The sequence below is a fragment of the Melospiza georgiana genome, chromosome 9 (genome assembly GCF_028018845.1).
Source record: "Melospiza georgiana isolate bMelGeo1 chromosome 9, bMelGeo1.pri, whole genome shotgun sequence".
NCBI lineage: Eukaryota > Metazoa > Chordata > Aves > Passeriformes > Passerellidae > Melospiza > Melospiza georgiana.
Window position 1 is genome coordinate 8832426 of NC_080438.1, and position 25593 is coordinate 8858018.

Consider the following 25593-nt stretch of genomic DNA (forward strand, 5'->3'; position numbering starts at 1 on the left):
TGGAGCGGTGGCGGCCGGGCGAAGATGGCGGACGTGCTGAGCGTGCTGCGGCAGTACAACACGCAGAAGAAGGAGATCGTGGTCAAGGGCGACGAGGTGATCTTCGGAGAGTTCTCCTGGCCCAAGAACGTCAAGACCAACTATGTCATCTGGGGGTAAGCGACGCGGCCGGGGCGAGGGGCGGGCGGGGGGAGAAGTTGCCCCGAAGTTGCGCCGGGGCAGCGGGGACGGGGCTGCCGCCGTCCTTGGCTCTCCGCGGGCGGCGGGGCGGACGGGTCGGGCGGGCCGGTGCCGCTCCCCGCAGGGCCTCGGGGCCCCGGCGCCCTGCCCGGCTGTCCCGCGGGCGATCCCCGTGCCCTGGCAGCCCGGCGGGCAGGTAGCGCTCGCCGCTCCCTTCGGGAACGTTCCCGGCTCCTGCCCTGGGCCGGCAGAGCCGCGGAGCCGGGCCCGGGCCGTTCCTCGGCTCCCGGCGCTCCTGCCCGTGCCGCGTCCTGCAGACTCATGCGATGAGACGGCAGCAGGCAGCGGCTGCTCCCAAGTTTTTCGGTGAAATAGACGCGGTGTGTTGTTGCTCGGACAACGCTCTCGGGCGCACGGTGGGGTTATTGGGGCGCTTGGCGCGGGCCCGGGAGCTGCAGTCGGTGCTCCCGATGGGTCCCTTCCCGCTCAGCACGGGCTGTGGTTCTGTCCTGCGCTGTCGGGGCTGCTCCTTTGCCAGAGCACCGGGAGCAGGGCAGCGAGGCCCGGAGCGACTCCCTCTGAGCTGTGCAGGTGCTCTGCCCCCACCTGAGGCCTCTTCCTGGGCAGGACCCGGTGCAGGCTGTTCCCTGGTTGGTCTTATCGTAATAAACAAGTAGAGAGTTTGCGTGGCTTAAATGATTGTAGCAGATAAAATGCCTGGTTTTATAAAGCCTCTAGAAAATGAGGGGTTTTACCTGTTGAATTTTCCTAGTATAGCATGGATTGTTTACATTGCAAGGGAGTTTTTTGTTTGCCTTTCCTCAGAATTTAGCAGCTACTGCTTCTTGGTGTCCTAACTAAAAGAGTTGCAATGAATCCTTTTCAAACTTAACAGGGAAAAATGCTTCTTGTTAAAGCTCAGGTACTATTCAAAGAACCTTTGTTGAAAAGCAGAAATGCCTGCAGATTTCTCACAAAATCCCAAACTTGCAGTGAAGTCTGACCAGGAATTATTATTTTTTCCCCTCATAATTATGATATGACTATTACTGGCCGTAGATTGAGAGAGAGAAAGGAATTAAGCCTACTTGCTTATCTTCAGTTGTAGGTGGACTTTTCATAGCTGATTTTACTTTGTACCTTATATATTACTAGAAACCTGCATTTTCATTACCTGCTTTAAGCTTTTGGAGTTATTTGTGCTTCCTGCTGAGTGGGGGATACTGGTACGTAGACTGAAGAGGAAGAAAAATATTTGGATAAGCAGTTAGAAGTCTTGGCTGCATTTTTGCTGGGCAGTGTGTAGACAGGTGTGGTGATTTCCTTGCTACAAGTTACTTTTCCCAAGTGGTGACAAGCAGTGGTTAAGTAGACAAACAAGTTGCATTGCCCTTCTGCAGGGAGCAGGAAACAGGAGAGCTTGGATTAGACCCAGAAATTGTTACCAAAACCCTACAAGCAGCTGGAGAGCAAACTTTTTGCTACTTACAGCCAGGCAGGTTTATCTTCCTGGTCAAGAAGGATGTGTGGGTGAACAGAGCAGCAGCAGCAGCTCCTGCCAGAGCTGTGAGTGCTCACCTGGGGTACACTGTGGTGGAATTTGAGGAGTTTTGTTCTTTAAATCTTGGTTTAGACCAGCGGCTTCTGAGCTTTTGATAGGATCAGGCTGCTCTCAGTTGACAGCATTTCTTGTCAACCTCTGTGGCATTTTGCATGTCTCAGCTTTGAATTGAAGACACTGTAAAAATGAGACCAGTTCTGCAAGCTGTGCTCAGTAGCTTGAACACCACACTTCAAGAGCTGCTAATTTAGGTAATTGCTACACTCAGGAGGGACATTCTCAAAAACTTTCAAGATTTAAACCCTTTTATATTCAGGTCACTTGACAGGACCCAAATTATGCTTGCACTGAGCAGGTGTTGGTGGCTTAATCTTTCACAGAGCAAACCTCGAGTTCTGTTTTAGGTGTCCCCAGCTGTAATTGCATCTCCAGCCTGAGGAGAGTAATGCCAGGCTGAAGAGCAGCAGTGGCATTTGTCCCTGCTAGAATTAGCAGTAGTCCCAGGAGACATTTAGCTGTGGCTCCTCGGGCAGCTTAGCTGGCAGGAGTCAGCAGTGCTGCCCTGCAGTGCCTTCTCTCTCTCTCTGGCACAAGTGTCACCCAAACAGGGAACTGGGCTGAGGAATCAAGCCAAGGTAAAGGTAACCTGGAGGGAAAAGCAACTTGAATCCAGTTTAGTTTCCAGATAATAATTATAGAGATGCTCCTGCTGGCACATGAAAAAGGCTAGGTGGTCTGAGATGAAGTGGTTTGTGTGTTTTGACCTATGGGCCCTGAAGAGTGATGCATGAATTGGTTTCAAAACCAAAGGAAGGAATCAATCTACCAGAGAAATTTATTGCTTTGTTTGCCTAGTCAAGGGCTTGGATATGCAGCTGAGTTTGCAAACAGTGAGCAGCTGGCCCTGGGTATTGTCTGTTGTGTGATACTCAGTGTGCTTTGTCTTGTGGTTTTAAAGATTTCTACTTGGTTTTGTGGATGAGACACAGGTCCTTGGTGCGTCTGTAAACTTCAGGCTTTGAAACAGGAAAAAGGAAATAAAGCTGTTAGAAATGAATCAATTCCTGGTGCCCACAGGTGGGAGGTGAATGGATGAGAAAGAAGTCAGTTCCTGGTGTTGAAAATTACCAGGTGAAACTTACTCTCTTATTATATAAACATTTTCTCAATTTTTAGCTGGAGTTTATTTTGTAAGAGATGAAATTGTTCCTTACGTTTTTACTTAATGATTGTTAATGAATTTGTTGAGGTCTGCCTCCTAAGATTTTTCTTTACTAATTGCAATTGATACCATAACTGAATGTGGGAAATAAAAGAATTGATTTCTATTTCTACTTGGGATGTTTGTAAATTGAATGAGGCAAGCTACCCTCAGATCTGCCTGTTTTTAGTTCTCTGTTTATTCAGCAGGATCACACGGTGATGTTGAAATGTCAGTTTAGGCTTAGATTTTCTCCTTGTGTGCAACTGCTTGTCCATCTGATGATTTCCTATTAATGTGCAATTTCTTGTTCTCCTAATAAAACATCCTCTTAGAGCCATAATGAGCACGGGCAATTCTTGTGTGTGTGGCTGAAGTGATGAAGTACCAGCTGTGTCCTGCTGAGCTTTGGCAATGCCTGTGCCTTTGTAGCACTGTATTGTTTCAATTAATACATAATGGTTCAGTATTTGTTTGTTTTTGTATTTTGCCATTTCTTGCTAAATATTGTAAAGGTTGAGTAGATGACCAGCTGGACTTCTCTGTCATGCTCAGTGCATATGGCACACTTCAAAGAAATAATGAGTGATTCTGGACTAAGACAGTCTGAAGTGTTTGTTTAAAATGAAGTGACAGCTGCATCATGTGACATCATGGCTTTGCTTCGGAGCCAAGCCTGTGTAGAGGAAGCTTTTGTTTCTGCTAGTGCTTCCAGTGTGTTTAGATACCACCATATCAAAGATCCTTACTGCTTTGCTGCTTGTTCAAACAGTTCCTTGCTGAGGAATCCAGTTCTGGTGGCTGCCTGTAGTTGTGAAGCCAAGTTTTGCCTTCTTAGCATTTGAAAGAAAAATCCTGTGTGTCTGCTCCCGTTCTTCTGCAGACCAGGCACCCTCCACCTCAAACACACCAGGTTTTTGGAAGGAAGGGACAGTGGTAAGAGAGACCCTTTATTCTACAGTTCTGGTATCCTGAATCCCTTTTCTCTGGATGTTATTCTTACATTGGTTTTCTCAGGCATCATTGTGAAGGTGAGATTTTGAACTTTAGTGCTGGTAATAAGTTCTGAACAGGTTGTTGGGCACTCTTAGCTAATTTCAGAAAAGTAATGACAAGCACAGCAGTAGGTGGCATTAAATCCACAGTACTGAGAAAACAGGCTTTCACTTCTGTTGGTTTAGTAGATTTTTGTGTGGCTCTTCCAGGCTCCATAAAGTTTTGACTGAGTATTTATTTCCTCTCCCTTCCCCCAGTGAGGCTGGCACTTCTGTGCTGTGTGTTTTGGTGCTGATGATGAGCCATGAGTAAAGCCACTGTACTTAGAGGGAAAACTCTTTTAATGAAAGGGCTTCTTCCTGAAATTTCTTGTTTGTTGAAAATTCTCTGCTAGTCTTGAATTTATAGCTTTGGGCTGGTTTTGTGGTGGCTTCTCTTGCTCTGGCTTTAAGGTGAGCCAGCTGGTCAGGGACAGGGACTGGGCAGTGTGGAGGAGCCCTGTCCTGCCTGGAGCTGGGGTTGGACATGTCCCACAGTGGGGCTGGGCAGTGGAATTGCTGCCCTTGCTGCTTTCCTGGCTGCCAGGCTGTTTCTCAGAGTACTGGCAGTGTTTAGGGAATGGGGGTTTTGAAACATGGACAGGCGTTGCTTCCCTAAAAAATCTTGTAGTAACAGCATAATGGGTGAGAGGGGGGAATTCTGTGCAATGTACTTGGAGCCAAGCTGAGCCAAGCATTTATTTGGCCTTGTTTGGTGTGGTTTGTTTGGGTTTTTTTTTTTTGTGAATAGTTGCACAGAGCAAGTTCCCTTTTAGCCTTAAGAGCTGTATCTTTGAAACAAGCTGTTTGAAAGCTCACATTGAACTTGATGCTGTTGTGTTGCTCTGATGTGGTCTGACTTCAGTATGGGATTTTGTATCCATCAGCATTTTGCTGATTTTCTTGTGCAGTTAGTTTGTAGTCACTCCTTATTTTAATCTTTGGGCACTGTTTTGAACCCTTTGCTCCCTAGACTTTGTGGGATTTATATGTCCCAAGTTCACACTGTGCTTTCTCCAGTGCTGAGCATTCTGACCTGTTGTACCTGAAGATGATGTAATGCTTTATTTCATTTGCAGCTCAGTTCTGTTTGTCTGGCTGTCTCACATATGATGATTTGATAATCAGAATAAATAGTGTGAATGAGAGGGAATGTGTACTTACATTTCCCAAGTCTTGCTTATTTATTTTACAGCACACCCAACTCTTACTTTGGGAAGGGTTTTTTTTTTTTTTAATAATTCATTCATTGAAGAGGCAGCAAGAACTCATCTTCCTCACCTGAAATCTTTAGCACAATTGAGAGCTCACTAGTTTGGCAATAGCCTGATAATAATGTTTAGTGCTTGCTTTTTAAACTGTCACCTGGAAAGAAAAGAGACCTTTTCGAAAAGAGGATGTGCTTGAGACAGAGATGGAGAAATTAAATGCTACAACCTTTTCTTGTTTTACAGGACAGGGAAAGAGGGCCAGCCCAGGGAATACTACACTTTGGATTCTATCTTGTTCCTGCTCAATAATGTGCACCTTTCCCATCCTGTGTACGTCCGTCGTGCTGCAGTAAGTAAACCATACAAAATGTGATTTTTGTCTTGTGATGATGATTATGTGTGTAGTTATTTTCAGGCAATGATAAATGCACTTGTGTGTATCAGTTTGGCTGGGGAAAGTGAGAATGAGATGCAGCAGAGTGTGTGTGTTTAAAAACAATCACCTCTGCACAAGGATCACTTGATAAGTCCTGTCAGGGTGTGGAGTATTTTTCTTGACAATTCAATTCCTAACAGATTATCCCTTCAAACCACCAAATTATGTTTACAGCAAGAGTTTGTTAACCAGTTATTAACAGTAATAATAATTACTGTCCATGATAGTCTATGGACATAGTGGTCTCCAGCACTAAACTATTTCAGGAGTACTTTTGTTCATCTGTTGTGTGGAGTGATCCCAATCTAGATGATCCTTTAGTGCCTTAGATGGCAGGGATTTCCAGAATGGGGAAAAGCTGAACTCCAGAATGGAGAAAAGCAGAACAGCTTTGGAGTGGACTTGGAAGTAAGCAATCCAATAAAAAAAATATTGATTAAGCCCTACAAATAAAGATAAAGGAATTTTTTACAAGTCCTTTTAATTTCCATTTGACTGTTCTGTATGAGGCCACTCTTCATCTTCCCTTGTGCTTCATTGTTACCTGAGACAGCAGGTGTGGAACAACACAATTGAAATACCTGATTTCTATGTATCAACACAGATTCCTGGCAGGGAAGTGTTTGTGTGTGTGATAAAACACACACTTGTTCTTGATCTTATTTGCAAGTTTGAAGGGAAGGAGGAAAAAGGCTGCCCTCTCTTTCAGTTTTGTAGCAGGCTGTATGTTTAACTCTGTGTAGCTGAACATCCTCTAGGATGTGGTTGCACTTTAAGCTTGGTAGTTAAACTTCATTGGGTGGAGGACACATGGTGATGTCTTGGTGTGAGTGAGTAGTTTTTGGTAAAAGTAAAAAATCTTCAGTGAGTTGCTGTGAGGGAAGAACAGTTTAATGTCACATCTGCTGTCTTTTCAGACTGAAAACATTCCTGTGGTAAGAAGACCTGATAGGAAAGACTTGCTTGCATACCTAAATGGGGAAACATGTGAGTGATGTGTTCTTTTGATTTGGACACACAGTGCTCTTTACTGCTTCATTTTCTTGGCACAAGTGAGGGCTAGGAGGGGAAGGCTGGATGACAAATAGGCAGTTTGCTTCTTAACTGAATGTGCTAAACTTCTCAAACAAAGTTATTATTTCTTGCATTTTAATTGTTCTTAAATTAACTGTTTTGCTTGGATAGGAGCTGCATTCCTACATGCATGTTTAGAGGTGAACATTATTATTACTATTAACCTACTCTGGTTAATAATTCTGTGTTAGAATGCTTAGCATGTATGCTTGTTCCTTTCTTAGACTATGGGAAGCTTTCAGTAGTACATTGATCTTGAATGCAAGAAATGTGTGGGATGACATCTTCAGTGTAATAAAATATATGGAATTACTACTTTGTCAGTCTGGCAGATTTGCCTAGCATTTCATCATCTTAAATTTTTTGTTAACGATAATCAGAGGTTTCTCTGAGAAAAACAGAAATATCACCTTTGTAAGATCCTCTGCTTCGTAGGTGGTCTTTAAATTTTAAATATCCTGGAGTATATTATTTCTGTAATGATGAGTAAAATCACTTTATATTTTGAAGGGATCACCAGGTTGTCTTTAAAAAAAAAAAACAAAACTAGACAAACCAGTAGATCTTGATTTTTGAGTCTAATTCTCATTGTGACTGTTTTCTTTTATGAGTGGTATATAGAGATCATAGAATCACTGCTTAATTTATGTTAGAATGGACCAGAAGAGGTCACCTGGTCCGATGCACTTTTTAAAGAAGGGCCAAATGAACCTCAGCAACATAATTTAACTTTACCTTGTCAGGTTCTGATTGGTTCCACTAGTCCCAGTCTTTTACCACCTTTGCTACCTAATATGTAGAGCTTCCATTGTTGCACTTTGTCTATTGTCCTTCTTTTATACCCAAATATTATTGCAAATATTTTCTTTTTAAACTGAATGTTCTGTTTGAATGCAGCAACCTCATCAAGCATAGACAGAAGTGCTCCACTTGAAATTGGCCTTCAACGATCCACTCAAGGTACAGTTTAACTATAAAATAACTTCGAGGTTATTTTATAAAAATCTACTACAATCTTGCATTTTTAATGTCCTCTTTTTCTTCTAGTTAAAAGAGCAGCAGATGAAATATTAGCAGAAGCCAAGAAACCAAGAATAGAGGTAATGACAGTGACTGTCATCAGTATAAATTGTTGGTGGAGGTAAATTAGGGTGTTGATCTGTTTTTGTAGGAATTCCATTGGGTTACCTGTCCTTTGGTGTACAGGTAACATGGAGTGGGAACTGGAAGGGGTTAGAACTCCATGGGAATGGGAAATGAAAAGGGTTAGAACTCCATGGGAATGGGAAATGAAAAGGGTTAGAACTTCATGGGAATGGGAACTGGAAGGGGTTAGAAATTAGATTTGAACAATTGTGATTCCAATAGCTCTGGACTTAATGATAACATTCAGATCAAAAATCATTGGAAATAAAGAGCGTCTTTGCAAATGTGAAGAAAATACTTGTGAATAGCTTTAATTCTAGCTGTGTTTCTATTTGAAAAGAGAGTGCACAGAACTTAAACAAGACTGTTCCTTGCAGGATGAGGAGTGTGTGCGCCTGGACAAGGAGCGCTTGGCAGCTCGGCTGGAAGGACACAAAGAGGGCATCGTGCAAACAGAGCAGATCAGGTGGGATTACTGTTCCTTATGCCTAAAGCTTAATTACAGGATGGAGAACAATTTCTGCTAAAAGCAGCCACTTTTACTTCTGTCCAGCAGCTCTCAATGGCAATTTTCCTCTTTGACACTCTCAGTAATGTTCGAGGAGTCAGACCTTGAAACACTTATGACAGTGCAGATTTGAGGCATTTCTAAAATCCATAATTATAGCTAAGCACATGAAAAATATGTACTTTGAGTGTTTTCTTCCTATCTCGTCGTATAGGTATACTTAGAAGGAAATGATAGGAAAAAAACCTGTTTGTGGCATAGATAGAAAGCATAAGAAAAAAATTGAAGTATGTGTGATTTTTGTATAAACTAATAATGTGGATGCTACCTTGAGTGTATTACAGCTTTGCAATGCTGCAGTGAGTTGTTTGAATTAGTTTATGTTCTCTAGTTACCAGTTCTTTTAATGCTGAATGTAAACAGCTACCCTTTTGAAAAAAGTACAAATATTTACAGGTGGTGAGTTTCACCTCTGTGCTCGACCCTGCTGTGCACCAAGCAGCAGCACAAACAAGTTCCCTTCCCCATGACGTAGTTACAAAGTACAATGCTTCACTGCCAGTACTTGCATTAATTTTTTCATGTGTTCTCAAAGGAAAAACAACCCTATGTAATAGTAAAATTGGTATCAACAGTTAGTATTGTGCAATTCAGTCTTGAGCTTTTTTTCTTCAGCTCACCTGCAAAACAGTAGAGCTCCCTGATAGCCCAATGCTGTTTACAGTTTAAAACAAACACACAGAGGTGTTGTTCTCTTGGACTCGAGTGAGTTCTCTCAAACCCAGATGAATGTGGACAAGGTTCCCACCATCTGTTTGCTGACCTGCATGGTCTGAGATGGTATCACATCTTCCAAGGGACCAAGTCCACATAACTGCACCTCAGCCAAGGTTTAGAGTAATGCTTTGAAAGCCTCAGAGCAGCCAGAGGTAGGCTGACAAAATTCTAATCCACTAAAAATAACAGGGAACTGAAATTTGGATGTTGTTATAAATGAAGGTGTTAGTCCTGATGATTTACATTTGGGTTCTTTATTTTTGTTTGGTATAGTTAGGGTTTTTGGATGGTCTTTGTGTTAGTTCTGTGAGTTTTTTGTCACAAATTGGATTCACATGCCTAAAACAGAAATGCCAAGCCTACATGATATTTCAGTGTGTATATAAGATGACTGTTTTGTGGTTTATAGCACAGCCTTAAACTTGGGCAGGATGAAGTTACTTATTCAGATATTCTTTCGGAAGAATTGTTTGTGCAATAATTCAGTCTCTGCTGTTACTTTTGCTCATTTAGGTCCTTGTCTGAAGCTATGTCAGTGGAAAAAATTGCTGCTATCAAAGCCAAAATCATGGCAAAGAAAAGATCCACTATCAAAACTGATCTGGATGATGACATAACTGCTCTCAAACAGAGAAGTTTTGTTGATGCTGAAGTGGATGTAACTAGAGATATTGTCAGCAGGGAGAGAGTATGGAGGACAAGAACCACAATCTTACAAAGCACAGGCAAGGTAATGCTCTGAATATGAAGGTGGGTCTTATGATCCCTGTGACAAACTGCATTTTCATTTTCTGTATCTAGTTTGTTAATCAGAGATGACAGTGGGATTATGCTCAGTGTTCCATGTATAAAGGTGGGCTTGCAGGGCAGTTGGCACAGTGACAAAAGTGTTTGTCCTTATCATGTTACAGTAAATCTAAACTGTATCTCCAGCTACTTGCTTCAGCCATTTAAAAGATACTAAGTAATCACCTAATTCCTCTTAACCAAAGCTGGCTTGGCCCTGCAGTGGGGAGGGCTCCAGGAATGGGTTGGAAACAGACCAAAGTGGGGAGTAATTGACAGAAAGAAAATGCAGGTTCGTTGGAAGCCCAAAGGCTTCTACATTGTAGAAAGCACCAAAAAAGTGGGGAGGAGAAATGCTGGAATGAACAAAACCAGAGAGTGTTGCCATGAAGAGGTTTTTGTCCCTTGATGCTCCTTTGGGCTGCACTTGGTTAGGTGCTATTCTGAACATGGTTGCAAGCACAGCTGACAGCTTGCTCTCTTCGGTCAGTGAAGCTTTCTTTATTGCAGAGCTACTTGGCACTAAATTTGAGGAAGCAGTAAGTCAATTTCTAAAAGATTTCAAGGGTCTCTTTTCCTGAGGTTATTGTCAAACTGCATCCTTTGCCTTCACTACTTCTTTTAAGTATTGTCACAGGAAAATAATGTTTAGAAATAAATGAACTGTCTTCATTTGTCTTATTTTTAACAGTATTTTACATAACTCTCAACTTCCCAGTATTGTCCCAGGGTAGAATAATTTAATTCATGAATGATGGGGTAATTACTGGGTATGTGGCACATTCCTGTGTGCCACCTACAGAGTGAGTGTTGCTTCTCTGAATCTCAGAGATTTGTAGCAGCCTCGCTGCTGAGAGCTGATAAATTGGTAAAAGCTTTGATGTTTTAGTCATTGGGAAGATTTGTACCAAAGGAATCTCTGTAGCTCTTCTTCGTTTTGTGAATCATTCATGGCATTCCTATCTCTACTTTTCTTCTGAGTGAAATTACACTCAGTGAGTAGGGAAGAGATGAATGTTTTCGTTGTAGTGTCCCTGTAGTAACAGTGAGATGAGGTTGTGACTTTAAGCAAAACATGACCCAGGGAGAAAGGCAAGAAACAAGAGGTGAAGTTTGCTCTTGGGTGCAGTTACTGTGAGCAGCCTGATGAGTGTATGGGCATAACAGCAAATCTTCTATTTCGGTTTGTGCAGGCTTGCAGGAACATTCTTGGTAGCTTGGACAGCAATCACCGAGTGTTAATGTTTATATTTTCCAACAAGTAGCAGTGAAAGTAAGTAGATAGAGAAACATCACGTGTTGCTGAGGGCTGTGATTTATCCCACAACAGCTCAGCTTTTTCATTTATAGTTTGGTTGGGTGGGTTGTTTGGTTTTTGGGGTTTTTTCCTTTTTCCCCCTCTATTTCAAGAACCTTTGTAAAGACTTTCTTGAAAGTTGTAAAGAAACTCAGATACGTTGTCTCAGGCAAATAATTTCTTCCCTCCTTCCCTGTTCCTTTAAAAAATTTTGATCAGGGAAGCCTGATACTGCTCTGCCAGTGCTGTTTTGACTCTTCTATATGATACTTGAATTGCTGATGTGCCTGATAATTCTTTTTATTGTAAATTTTCGCTATCTGCTTGGTATGGGTTTATCTGCAGCCTCTTGAATCCTCCTAGAGTATTTAAAACCAAAATTGACTTTAACAGTTCATGCCTTTTTAATATCTGAATTCCTTTGGAACTCCTGGGTGAGTGATAACAAACAGTGAGCACTCCTAAATGTAAATTTTGTTGTTTCTTTGCAAAAATTGCTTCAGTCCAAGGCTGCTTCTGAGACTCTTTTCCACAGAGAAACACTCCTGTGTGTGTAGCTTTTCTCAGTGTTCTCTGTAAATGAACTAAGATGCACAAACAGCTTAAGATGCAAAAAGTACACAAAAGTAAAAGGCCACAGTAGAAAAAAAATTCTTGACCTTTTCAGCTTACTGACAGGTTTCCTTTGCTTTTGATATGTTTGAGGAAAATATTGATTCCTCCAGCAATATGCTCCTCCAAATTCTTCACAGATGTCAAAAATATTAACTGTATTTCTGAAGCATTTACTGTTTCTCCTTTTGGACACACTTCCCAATTCTGAAGTTAGCTTTATGGAACTGTTCCCGGATGTTTTTTAAGTCTCTGGTGATGTAGTGTTCCTTTTTAACATTTAAAAAGTTCTCATGATACTTGCATTCTGTCCTTTTACCTGCTGCTTTTATTGTCAGCATCTTCATTGTCACAAATATCCCTTTGCTGAAATTACAGATACTTTCCTGGCTACGAGTTTTGTTTTTTGGTTTGTAAGAATGTGTAATTTCAGTGCATTGATGCTCCTGTTGTAGAAGGTGCTTCAGCAGCTATGTCATTCCCAGTTTATTTCAGTTTATTTGACCCTTAAGATTTCTGTGATGCATCACACAGGTCCCTTGTCTGTGTGACCTCTCTGCTACCCTCTTTTGATCAGATGTTGCATTGATCCCTGGATGTTTTTTTACTGATTTCTGTGAGGTTCCTATTGTGTGTAAAATCAGACATTTCAGTTCACCTGTCCTCTTTTAATTTTAAGATTTCTACATTTGCATTTATCTGCTTGCTTATTGTTACGTTTTGCTTAAAACTTTTTGTTGAGTTCTTATTCCCTAGTTTTCTGTGTCATTATTATGCAGTTCTACCTCTTTTGGAAAGTCAGTGTTGATTTAATTCCTAGTAGATGAATCATCCTGCTCTCTCTGTTTTAAATTTTGTTGGCCTTCCCCAAGTCTGTACTGCAGTCTTCTAAATTTTTATGAATAATGTGGCATTTTTATGTGATCACTTTTCAGAGCCAAATTGCATCTGTTTAGTATAAAGATTTTTTCCTTCTCATAGTGACTTAATTTTAGGACTCTTTGACAGTATATATTGTTTAAAGGAATTTAATTTCAGAAAGAGTTTTGAATCCATACATAGACTGTTTACTATCATAAGTGTTTGAAATGTTAAGTTTTGCATCAGTGCTCTGCACAGGTTTCAGCTGTATTCATGTTTTTAGATAAATGGGAGACTGTTTTGTAAAACAAATCATTGAATATCTAGGAAAAAAATCCCCTGTTTATACTGAAATTGATTCTTTCATTTTGCATCCTTCCTCTAGCTTTCTTTCCTAAAAATCCTTTTGTTCTTATGGTCTTCTGTAGCAGGCAACAGCAACCTTTTCTGAAGGAAAAGCTCCTCTTTTCATCTCTACTGTAAATGTATTTGGCACTTGAATTTTTCCCATGGGAACAAATTTAAGTAGCATTCACAGGTGTATTTGGAGAGTGTGTTTTTTTCTGTGACTGCTGGTGTACTTGATTTATATTTCATTATTTATTTTTTATCTCCCAGCTTGCTCAGAACCATTTCTTAGATAAGCAGCATGGTAACTGGGTGGGATCTTAAACTGGATTCTTGGAAATTCACTAATACTGGCCTTGTGGATTTGTAACTTTTGGAAATGAACCAGTGTTCTGATATGAGCAGCTCTGAGCATTTCAGATGGTCTTTAAAAAAAGAAAAGGATGAAAACTTTCTTTTTGTGGAGTGTGGTGGGTTGATCTTGTTTGGATGAATGACAGGTGCCCACCAAGCTGCTTCCCTCCTCAGCAGGATGGCTGGGAGAAAATAAAATGCAAAAAAAATGTGTGGGTCAAAATAAAGGCAGTTTAATAAAAACAAAGGTTGTGTGGGGAAGCAAAGGAGGACAAAAGATGTATTCTCTGCTTCCCATCAGCAGATCTTGAGGCACTTCTGGGGAGCAGGGCTTGGGTACCTTGAGCAGTTGCTCCTGAAGACAAATATTGTAGCAAGAAATCTCTCCTCCTTCTTTCTCTTAGCTTTTACTGCTGAGCAGATGTCTGTGATGGGGAATATCCCTGGAGTCAGCTGTCCTGGCTGTCCTCTCAGATCCTGCCCAGCCCCACAGAGTGGTGAGGAAGGCAGCCTTGGGGCTGGGTCAGCACTGCTCAGCAGCAGCCAGAACACTGGGCTGGCATCAGCACCTCCCTGCCTGCCAGGGCACACTGCAGCACTACCTGGGCAGCTGGGACTGAATTAACTCCACCTCAGCCACACCCAGTTCAGGGGAAAATGCTACAGTTACTGCTAAAACTTTGCATTTTGGCCTGCACTCTTCACTTATCTTTTCTCACAGTTGCAAGTATATTAGAATTATATTTTCTCAAGTGAACTCTAACCCTCTGTACAAGGAAATAACATAATCCAGCCTGTCAAAGATATGGGGAGTCTTAAAGGTTATAGCACATAACCTTTTTAAATCTCTACAGTTGAGAAGCTGAACAGTGGCTGCACACTCCTGGTGTAGATGCATTGTCCAGGCAGATGCATTTACACATCTGTCAGCAGCTGGTCCAGCTCCTGCTTTGGTCCATTTCTCAGCTTTTAGCACATCTGTAAATATTTTCTCCTGCTTTGGTCCATTTCTCAGCTTTTAGCACATCTGTAAATATTTTCTCCTCCCTAAGCCTTGTGTAAATCTGTTGAAGACTTTGCCAGGCATATATGGCAATGAGTGACCTGTATGGCATCTGAACATTACTGCCTGCCTGGAGACAGTCCAGGGAAAAGCTCTGAACTGGAACCATGTAAGTTGGACAGGAGAAATTGGCATTTGAGGTATACACATTTCTAATGGAGTTAGGTGTGTGTCAAATCTAAGAATGATGGGGATGTGGGCTCTTTCTGCAGGTAACTGTTTATAATGGAAAAACTGTTAAGACTTGATATGGGATCAGAGTTAGGTGTAACTGAGTCTCTAGTTTCATAACCTTTACATCATGAAATTGTATCTTTCTGTAAGTGTAACCTTGTTCCTTTAACTGTATATTACTTACAAGGTCAAGGTTGACATATTGAAGCAATGGTCTGGTTTTTTTCTTGCTGTTGCTTCAGTGCTGCAGACTGGTGAATTTGATTCTCTTGCAGTCTGGGTAGTTATATTTTCTCTGCTTACTAGATACAAAATATTCAAAAAATATTCTAAATTACAATTTTTAATATAAAATTGTTCTTTTTTTTCTAATAAGGTATGAACTAAGCCTGAGTAAAATATTTTCCTGCCTTGATCCTTCTATTTATATATCCTCTGTTCTTATGTGAAAGTCTTAGACTGGGCTATCCAGCACATTTTCTTAAGTTATGTGTTGAAAGCATAGAAATCTTGTATAACAAGTATTTTGATAAAATGAGCAACATTGCTTTTTAAGCCTTCATAGATTTTCAGCTTTTATATCTTTAGTTAGTGCAGCCCTGCTGTAATGTACTAGTTATCTGTACTTTTCTTTGGGAAGATTACCTGATGCCGTGTTATTCATGACACAAGATGTTCGTAGAGAAGGGAATAGACTCTCATGGCTCTTGACTGTGAAGTTTTATGTATTAAATTTCATAACTTTGATTGGTATTTCCCCATTGTGTCACCCCCCAGCTTCTGGGTATATTTGTGTGCATGGTGAAAGAAGAGCAGAACTGAGCAGGATGATTGGAGTTTATAGCTTACCTACCTGGAGGAGTTGGCATTTTCCTGCTCTGTGGCATTTACCTTGGATGTAACCCACAACTGCAAATTTATCTAATACAGCATCTGAATTATTCCAGATTCTTGTTATTTTATGGTCTTCTGTGTTCTTGCACACAAGTATTAAAGAGCAGAACTGGGTTTTTTTCCCACATGTGTAGCTTACCTTTGTGGTGGTCATGATTTTTAGTTTTGTGTTACCACCTGCAAAATATTACTACTGCAATTAGTACTTGCATATTTTATTTTTAAAATTCATGTATTTTCTTTATAGGTTTTGTCCTTTTCACAGTAAGTGCTGTATTTGAAGTAAATGTGAGAAATCATACTTTTGTTCTGACTCTTGATCATTCTTACTAGTGAAGTCACCTGTGAGGAGGTTAATATTGCAGCTGTTATTGAAGTTGCAGTAATTTAATTTAGCCGGAAAAACAATTTTGAAGCAAGACTAATAGTATTTCCATCACTTTAGACAACTAAGAGGTCTGAGAGTAAAATGTTGGATATTTTAAGAATTGTAAAAGCGTCTTTATGTGTGGGCTCTAGGTGGCAGAATTGTCTCACGTTCCTGGAGTTCACAGCAGTGAGACTTGAACAGCAAAGTGCAAAAGTAGAGGTGTGCCAGGCTAAGGGCAACTGGTGTCCTCATCAGTGCTCCAGGTGGAGCAGGAGGTTGGCTTTGGAGGGGCTGTGCACAAATGTCACAGGACGGCTTGAGTGACCAAACTCCAATTTGTGCAGGACTGGCTTCCTTAGTAAAACTAGGCAGATTCTTTTATTGCTGCCAGGCACTACTGCAAGCATTTTGTATGTAGCACTTAAAGGAAAGATTGGGCAGATTTTAAAGATTGTATTTACATTGAGTAATAATAGATCTTGTTTTGTCTTTACGTGCCTTAAATTTGACCAAAAAAGCTGTAGAATAAAGCATTATGTTTCCTGAAGGAATACTTAGGTCAGCTATAAAGTGATTCCTTAAACACTGCTCTGACATAGCTGTTAAAAAATTATGTATTTCCATATGCTGCATTCATAGGAGAAATAAACTAGGACTATGTATCAAGGGGATTAGAATTTTTGAGCTTTTATGCTGTACTGTATTTTCAGGCTGTTACAGTGTTGCTGCTGTTTCACACTTCTGAATTAACATTTCAAATTACATGTTTCAGTTGTCTTTCATATAATATTCTTGCTATAAAAATTTAGTGAAGATAACATAGAACAAGTGAAAATTGCACATTTTACTGAACACTTAGTCCACAAGTATACAGGGTGCATAGTCCACAGCTATACAGAGAGTAAATACCACTCACAGCTATGTTTTCAGTTCTGCTTTAGTAATTCACAGTTAACTTAATGAGTGGAACACAAAGAAATGCCCAGATTAACTTTTTGTGAAAGGAGCATGATTTTTTTTTTCTCTGAACAGTTAGTAACAAGTTCAATTTTTATCAGCCTTTTTTATAGGTTCCCTAATCTGAAGCTTGGCAGAGTCATCATGTGCTCTTAGTTGTTTAGCGATATAAATTCCAGTAATGTAATGTGAATTTCTTAAACTGCCATTGTCCTGGAAGCAGGATTACAAACACCTGTTTGTTCAGGTGGTTGATCAGCACTCTGTGTGGTGGTGTGCCTGTTGTGTGCCCCAGCATGGCTTGTCCAGCTCCAAGGTGTGCAGAGAGCAGTTTGAGGGGTACCAGGAGTCCCTGCAGTTGGGAATTATAAGAGCAGGGAGGAGAGAAAATCAACTTCAAACTTGGTGAACAGTTTGCAAATTGGAGATATGTATTCTGAAGGCATAGGAGAGTGATGCCTTAAATGATTTCTTACTTTTTGATTTGAATTTAAGATTTAAATATGTGCTTTAATTTTAGATGTGCAAAATATTTCTTTTAAATATACAGTTTATCACTTCATGTTCCTTATGAGCAGTGTTTTAATTTCTGCTGTACTTTTATGAGGCCATCTCAGTGCTGTTTTCATTTTCCTTGTCATGCCATATATAGGAATTACTGAGGATGTGTGATGGGAATATTGCCTTTCAGCACAGCATCGTGCCTTTCAGTCTGCCAGTGGCTGTGAAGGATTTAGCAGTATGTCTCAGCATATCAAGCAAATGTGTAAAGAAATGTAGCTGGGGCTCAATTCTTCCTTCTCCAGCCCTACTCTAAGTCTGGACAATGTTTACAGCACTCTGCAGATCTTGATTTTCCTGGGATGCATGTCCAGGAAATCCTTTCTTTCAGTTCAAGAGTTTTTTTGAAATTATATGTGCTTTTTTCTGCAGTGAAACACCAGAATGTAAATCTGATTAAAAATTGGTTACAACTTAGCTATAGGAAACTTTTGAAGCACTGTAAGCCATATTGTCTAACAGGGTGTATACTTCTAGTTTTACATGTTAGATTTAAGGTTTTATTTTTGTCAGATGATTGAGATGAAGTATGCTTTTCTTCAATTTTTTTCCCTCAATAATTGCTTTTAATGAAGCTGAAACCAATGTTTATCCTTTATGATCACTATTAAAAAAATATTTATTTATTTTTGCTAGCCTGATGAAGCTGCTGTAATGACTAGAAGTCTTTGTTAATGAGAGTTAGGGTTATGGTGGGCTACAGAAATTAAAGACTGCAATTTTTAGAATACACGGTGATATATTGTGATGGAAGTATTTTTAATACAAAAGAAATTTAGTTAGTGATGTGACTTCATTAAGCCTTCCTTATGAGAGCAGTCTGATCTGACTGGCCCTGGGATTTCTCCACAAACATTCTGGCATTAAATCACCACTAGTGATAGTAACTTGAGTTGATGTGTGTTAGTCACTGTATTGGCAAGGGATAGAGCATCTGTGCAGAGAAACAAATATTTTGATGTTTGGGTTTTTTATCCTCTTCTGCTCTGTCCCTCAAATCATAAGTTTTTGGTAGTAAAAGTGTTGCACTTGGTTTAACTAAGTTTAACTAAATCTAGGGCAGAAGCTAATGGATATTCATATTCTGATCTCTGAAGGGATGAACAATGAAAGCTTAGCAGTCTTCAACTCTGCAGGGCTTTACAAATCAGCAGGTACATGCAGTGCTCTTGCTGCTCAATCATTTTTCTGTCACGGTAATATAATCCCATATCCCTGACCAAGCCAGTGACCAGCAAGAAGATGATGTTGGTTTGAGTGCTTGTTAAAACACTGCTGGCTTTCTCCCCTTCCAAATAGTCATTAGTCATGGCCCTGGGGGACTTGCATTTTCATGCTGTGGAAAAAAGATATCAGCAAGAGTACTTCTGATTCCATGCTTATTAGTGGCTTGTTTTCAGCAGATGGGAGAAACAGCCTTGTGGGGTTTTTACCTGAGTTTGGTCCAGGATGTGCAATTTAAGACTTTTAAAGTCCCATGTATTTAAAGGCCTTGGAAAAGTTCATAATTTGAAATTAGAACTTTTAGTCCCTTTAAGACTATATTAACTGTAGGTTTTATGAGTAAAATATGGATGTGAATGTTGGTTGCAACTTCCTTGTGACTGGGAGATTTGGGTTCTGCAGGGACAGTCACTCTTAAGACATTGCTCCTCTTGTTAATTAGCTCCTCCTTTTGAGTTTCAGGAGATGGAGTAGCCTTGTTTCCTAGAGACAGTGTGTGATAAAGCACAGAAAAGACAGTGTGTGATAAAGCACAATGACAAGAATTTTGATTGATATGATGCCCAGGCCACAGTTAGTGAGAAATCTGAATTTGCAGTGAAAGCTTGTAGTTTGGACTTTGAGTATCCTTTTATAATTGATATGTGCATGGCTTGCAGTTCTTGAAAGTCTTTCCCCCTGGGATTTTTCTGACTGAAAAGAACTTTAAATACAGTTTTATGTGAGTTCTTTCAGAGCTTGTCAAAAGAACTGGGTTTGCTCAGGGGATGGCTTTGCCTTCATAAGAGGTTTCTGGTGGTTTTTCGGTTCCTGCCCTTGGTGGCTTACAGTGGATTGACAGGATGTTCACTGAGGTCAAGTGAGCAGGCTTAGGGAAGCTGTGCAGTACAACTCTCTGAGTGATTTCTACAAAATTCACCCCAGAAGTCTTTGTTTTGTAATTCATGTGTTTGTTTCATGATGCCAGTAGTGTTAACGCCACTTTAGTGTCAATATACAATACTCTGGAACAGTGTTAGCATTTTGTGAATACTTTATATTATTCTGAACCAGTAAAAAAAAAAAAAAAACAAACAAACCAATTTCCCTAATTGATTAAAAGGTTTCTTTTACTGATGAACCATTACTGAAAATTGACATTAATAGGAGACATTGTGTACAATTAACTCTGTAACTTACAGGTTACAAGTGCTTTGAGAGGAGTTTGGTTTACCTTGTGACGTAATGAAGCCGGTTAGATTTAGCAGGTGTGGGCCTTAAAGAATAGAGGAGTAGCAATGATGCCTTAAAGCCCTGTTAATGTTTGGATCCTGTCACAGAAAAGGGGTCAGAAATCAGCTATTTAGAAAATTGGTACACCAGTTTGGGTTTTTGGTGAAATGTAAGTGGTGTCTTCATGTGGGCAGTTATGTGAAATGCAGATGGTCAGTAAGGTTCACAGGTACCTAATGTCTTTTTCAGAACTTTGCCAAGAATATTTTTGCAATTCTTCAATCAGTTAAAGCCAGAGAAGAAGGCAGAGCACCTGAGCAGAGACCTGCACCAAACACAGCACCAACGGTAAGGGCAGTGTGTGGCTGGACACAAGGGCTGGGACACCAGAAGTGAGAGTACAATCTCTGCTCACTATTAGACACACAGTTTGTTTTGGTTTACTTCCAAAAAATGCATATTTTTCAAGCATAACTTCACAGCTATTCTTTGACTTAAGTTGCATTTATTGGTATTTAAAGAGTTGAATATATTAGTTTAATTAGTTCAATATGCTCTTGTTACTGAGAGATGAATCTGCTAGTGCTAGCTTCTGCATCTATCAAGCATTAGCCACATGCTGCATCTATTTGCAAAAAGTGTATTCCATGAGAGGGCTGCCATTTCAAATGAAATGTTTTGCTGCTTTTCTGACAGATAGGGTAGCAAATGTTTAAGAATCTGGAGCATGACTCATGAGTGGGAACAGCTCGAACCAGCTTTCTTTTGCCTGTGATAAATCAGGACAGACTTAGAACTGTATTGTTTATTTCTCTCCAGGTATTAGACAGGATTTGTTTAGAAGTGTGGTGTTTACTATTGTGTTCTATTAAACCTAATGTATCTTTGAACATGGTGGTAGTCTGCTCTAAAAGCTGTTTAATTGTACTGTGTTTTGTTTTTGCTGCTACTGCATTTAACAAAGAACTAAATTTAAATAGTGAGATGAATTCCAACATGTAAATATTTGCTTTGTGTTGACTTTCTTAAATTGTGCATGGCATTATTCAAATGTCCCACTCAGAATAAATGTGAATACATAACTAAGCCATCCACAAAAAGGATTGAATTGATATTGAGTGGGCCTCTAGATTGGTGCTTTTTAAAACCTTTTTTCCCAGAATGCCTTTTTTTCCCCTCATTATTTTTTTCCTCACTAATTCTTTAAGTACAACAAAAACTCAGAGATTTTAATAATGTAGTTTGTTACTGTCTGTTATTTCAGTTTTGCCTCAGGTTATTGTTTGCATTCAGTACTAAACTGTTTCTGTAAGACTGTAAGTAGATATTGAATGGAAACATCAGAAGTTTTCAAATGTAGTGAAACTCCTACGAAAAGGAACTGGTCTTATACTCTTGAGTAGTTCTAAGTAACTCTTCATGAAATTCAAAAACCATCGAATACCTTTTAGTATGTTTTACAAATACCTTTTAGTATGTTTTACAAATACCTTTTAGTATGTTTTACAAATGTTGTTTAACCTGTTTTAGGATCCCACTTTACGAAATAAGCAACCCATTCCAGCTGCCTACAACAGATATGATCAGGAAAGATTTAAAGGCAAAGAGGGTAAGTTGATTGCAATGCTTTTTTCAAAATTAAGAAAAAAATAATTGAGAACCAAAACTGCCCAGTCACCAAGTTCACATTAGGGGATTTCCCTTGCTATTATTTCACAAATCTATGAAAAGACAAAAAAAGAGCTGTAACTATGCCTAAAGACAGCTTTCCAAGTAATCAAATCCAGAAGTATTATTTTGTAGAAATCGTTTCTACCTCTCAGGAAGCAAACTGAAAGCTTAAAACCAGAACTACTTAGGAGAAAAAAAAATTGTTTGGGGAGGGTCTTATGCAATAAAAAAAACCCCACAAGTGCCAAGATAACTGTCAGGTGCATAACATGAAATAGATACTTTCTCCTCAAACAATCACAGTTGCTCTAAAAGTTGCCTCCAGTAATTGCAAGTAAATATTATCTAGTTGTGTCTATTTAAATTAAAAAACAAACTGGGAACAGCAGTGCAAAACACAAGTACCCTCCTGGAGAGGAGATGGAAACAATCAACGATATTGAAGAAGTCTCACCAATTTTAAAAGATGGTGAACATTGAACTTGAGTGATGATTTGTCTTTCTAATGCAGTTTTTCTCCTGTCCCCATTGCTTTTTTAATCTTGTTTTTAGTACAAGTTCAGTTACTTCACTTTCATGTCTTGCTGTGGTTTTATTTTGCAATCTTTGTTTGTTGTGCTTGGATGGTTTTGTGCTTCTTGCAGAAGGTCATGCAAATTTTACATTACTGAATTGTGTCATTTTTGAATTGTGTGATTCTGAGAATGTGGTGTTGGGGTTTCACTTGGTGCTGAAATGGGACTGACTGGACTGCAGCAATTTTTCCAGTTGAAAGATTCTTTTGTGATGAGGTCATATTCTACCTGCCTAAAAAAATAACTCGGTGTCACACTCCATTCTAGAGAGTGTTTTTTTTGCCCTAACTTTCTGGTTACTTATATTTGGTGTAGTCACACAAAGTTAATTTTGTATTTCAGGTTTCTAGGGATATTTAAAGAAATACATAGATTAAGAATACCATGTTAGCTAAGTGTAGGCTAGCACTGGAAATAAACATGAGGTGTTGGAAAGAAGGTATTTTAAACATGAGATTGACTTATGAAAGGTATTGGGAAGTTACATAGAATTAGTAGTTAACATCTGGACTTCTTGGGATCGGACCTAGAGATATGTGAGATCTTCTTTGGCTTCAAATAAATTTCAGAAAATTGCAAAGATCTCATTTACTTTTAGGTATTCTATTGTAAAATTATTACCTTTTAAATTTAGTCTAACTGGAACTCTGAGTATAGGTAGTTTTCCTGTCATAATTAGGCATTAATGCACAGATTATGTCATTTGCTTAAAACTGAATGATGCACATCACTTGCAGCTCTGTCACAAGTGAACTCATTCCTTATGGGATTTTTAATTTACTTGTTCTCAAAATGAAGCTTTGGCTCCCAAATATTCAGTGTAGAAGTGAGACTACAAGCAGACAAGTCCTCAATAAAAATCAAGTAAGGGATTTCTTTTTCATTAAACTGTTTTTTTTTTTTTACATAAGTTGAGTAAGAACTTGGAATTCCACTTGTTTATGGAAAAGTTGTAATGTTGGGACTTTGGGGGAAGAATTCTGAAGGAAAAGAAAGATAATTAAGTTCAAAGGGTAATAACTTGCAGTCTTTATGCCATTGTATCCATATTGATTTAGTGATGGTGGATAACACTGATGATAAAGCTGAATCCTAGAGATTTCTGCCATTCTGAAGGGTTCCCACACCTTTCCCTCTCTGACTGCCTGTGTTGGCTACAAACAGTGGAGGGCAGGATGGTGTGGTGCTTGTAACAGTGGGCACAGTGGTGGGCTTGGCTAAGGAGTGACACAAATCCCAAGGACAGTGTCTCTAGGCTTTGTTCTTTGTGTCTCACCTTTGCTCTTTCCTCAGAGGTATTGAAATCCTAGGAAGAGTTCACTAGTTCTCTTCTACTTGGAGCAGGATTGTGGCACATTGCCTAGATTCAGTTTTGTATGATACTACAGTATTTAAAGTTTAGGCAGCAAAGAGGTGAACTGTTTTTCTTGGAAAATTTGTGAGCTTTAATAGAGTTTTTCCATTAGCTGTCTTGTCCTTAGCATAAGAAATTCAAAGCTTGTAGAGCTAAGGGAGTAAATTTAGGAATTTTAACATGTATTAAGTAAACTGTTGAGTTGCAGCCAAGTTTCTCTGCTTCTTGTGGTGGATCATTATTTCTGATGCAATGTATCAGGATGCCTCTCTGGTAGACTAAGTTAAAATTTTCCTGCCAGATGGGACAGGCTTTGCTGCTAGAGTGGTTTAACAGTCAGTATGAGGGGGTGGTTGTGCTGTTCTTGAAGAGCAAACACTGAGTTCCAGCTGCTCAGCAGCCCGGGGACAGGGCTTGGTCACCTTTTGTCCAGGGGGGCCTTGTTCCTGCAGCTTTGGTCAGGCAGGACAGAGAAACCTTTCCTTTGACATCCTTTGAGTTCTGTGATGCATTAGAATGTTGTTTGCAGTAGGAATTGCACATCCTGGACATTTCCACATGAAAAGTGGAAGAACACATTGCCTGGCAGTGCACCCATCCTGCCCAGCTGCTCAGATGTTTTGGAGGTGAGGAGGTGAACTGCTTGCAGTCACTTTCCTTGGGTGCTGTTGCTTTGGTTTCTTCTGTGCTGGCAGTTAGTGATGATATCTTCTCTTCAACTGCACAGAGCTGCATCCTGTGCTCAATTTGCTCTTTTTACCTTGCTAGTCCTCTTCCTTTCCTTTGTATTACTTGCTTGAGTGTGTTTTTTACAGTTTATTACTGAGTATTTTGCAACTGGGGAAGTTCTTCCAAACTGCAGTTGGTCATGCTTTCTTGAGCAACATAATTTTAAAATCTTGTTCCGGTTTTAAAAATCCTATGCTCATGTGGCATTTGATGCTTTAGGAGCTTATTTTGTGTCCTCTCCTCTATGCCCTAATGTTTGATATTTAAATATACATTATTGATATATATGTTTTGGTGCTATTCTGCTTTTAGGTAGATAGATACAACTAGATAATATTCAGGTGCCGTTCTGTCTTTTCCCCCCATTTTCTTGGGTAGCTTTACCTCAGAAGATTTTTTTCACATGCTTTTTGCTCTGTTATTTCCAAGTGTGCAAGAGCGCTGGGATGGCAGTCTTGCAGATGTAACATTTTTGTGACCCACATCTCTCAGTATGGATGGCAAAGTCAAATTTCCCTGTGCTGCTCCAAGGATAGACCTTTAAGGCTTTTTCCAGGAGTGTTCCTGTTGTGTTACTCCCCCCTCTCTCCTCCCAAACAAAATAAAAAAACCCCAAAACCTCCAGCAATATTCAGTCCTACTTAGGGTAAATCACAGAGTCTTGCTGTGTGGTTTCAGCCCATAATGGTGAAAAGAATATTCCTGACTGTGTTCAAATGTTTCCTTCAGGCAAGTTTGCTGTTGACTTCATGCTATTGTTATCTTATATTTTATTTATAATTTTACTGGACGTTCAGACACAGCTGCCATTTTCCAGAAGTTTGTCAGTCCTAAGTGCTAAGCCCAGGGAACAGAGGACTGTGAAATTATCATATTTGAGGTGACTGGACCAGAACATTTTGTTTCTCTCTCATCTACATTGTTAAGAAAGTTTCTTTATAAGACATTTCTCATTATAAGTTATTTTGTTTTAAATTGGGTGATACCCTTTTACACAAGGAGAGTAGAATTGCTAGAAGGAGATAAAAGGTTCTGAAGTTTTACTGGTCCGACTTAGTTTGACTGGTTAAACTTTCATTTATTGCATTCCCTTTAAGATTCATATGATTTTTTCCCCCCCCAACAGACAGTACATGCAAGAGATGCACATTTGGAAAAAGAATGTGGTCTATTTGTATTTTCTGGCTTGGTGTGACTAGCTAGTTTAAAAACTTTCAGCACTGCACATTCACTTCTGTGCTGGAAAATACACATAAATTGCTTTCACAATACACATAAATTGCTGTGAGAAACTTTTGATATTGGTGTTAATTACTGGTAAGATTATTACAGAGCTGTGATTTATGAAATGTACAGAGAATTTGTAAAGTAATCAGTGTAACTTGGAAATTTAGGTGTGAAACTTACTTGTTAGGATAGAGTA

General features: G+C 39.6%; 1 protein-coding gene across 1 annotated transcript in view; it reads left to right on the forward strand.

Moving 5' to 3' along the window:
• Nucleotides 1-25593, forward strand: part of CDC73 (cell division cycle 73) — a 101639-nt gene continuing 76046 nt past the window's right edge. The window contains exons 1-9 of the mRNA XM_058030705.1: nt 1-155; nt 5431-5536; nt 6541-6610; nt 7595-7657; nt 7745-7797; nt 8221-8309; nt 9642-9858; nt 20091-20189; nt 21372-21450. Of these exons, the coding sequence (XP_057886688.1) occupies nt 25-155; nt 5431-5536; nt 6541-6610; nt 7595-7657; nt 7745-7797; nt 8221-8309; nt 9642-9858; nt 20091-20189; nt 21372-21450 (907 nt within the window). The 5' untranslated portion in view covers nt 1-24. The remainder of the gene's footprint in view (nt 156-5430; nt 5537-6540; nt 6611-7594; nt 7658-7744; nt 7798-8220; nt 8310-9641; nt 9859-20090; nt 20190-21371; nt 21451-25593) is intronic.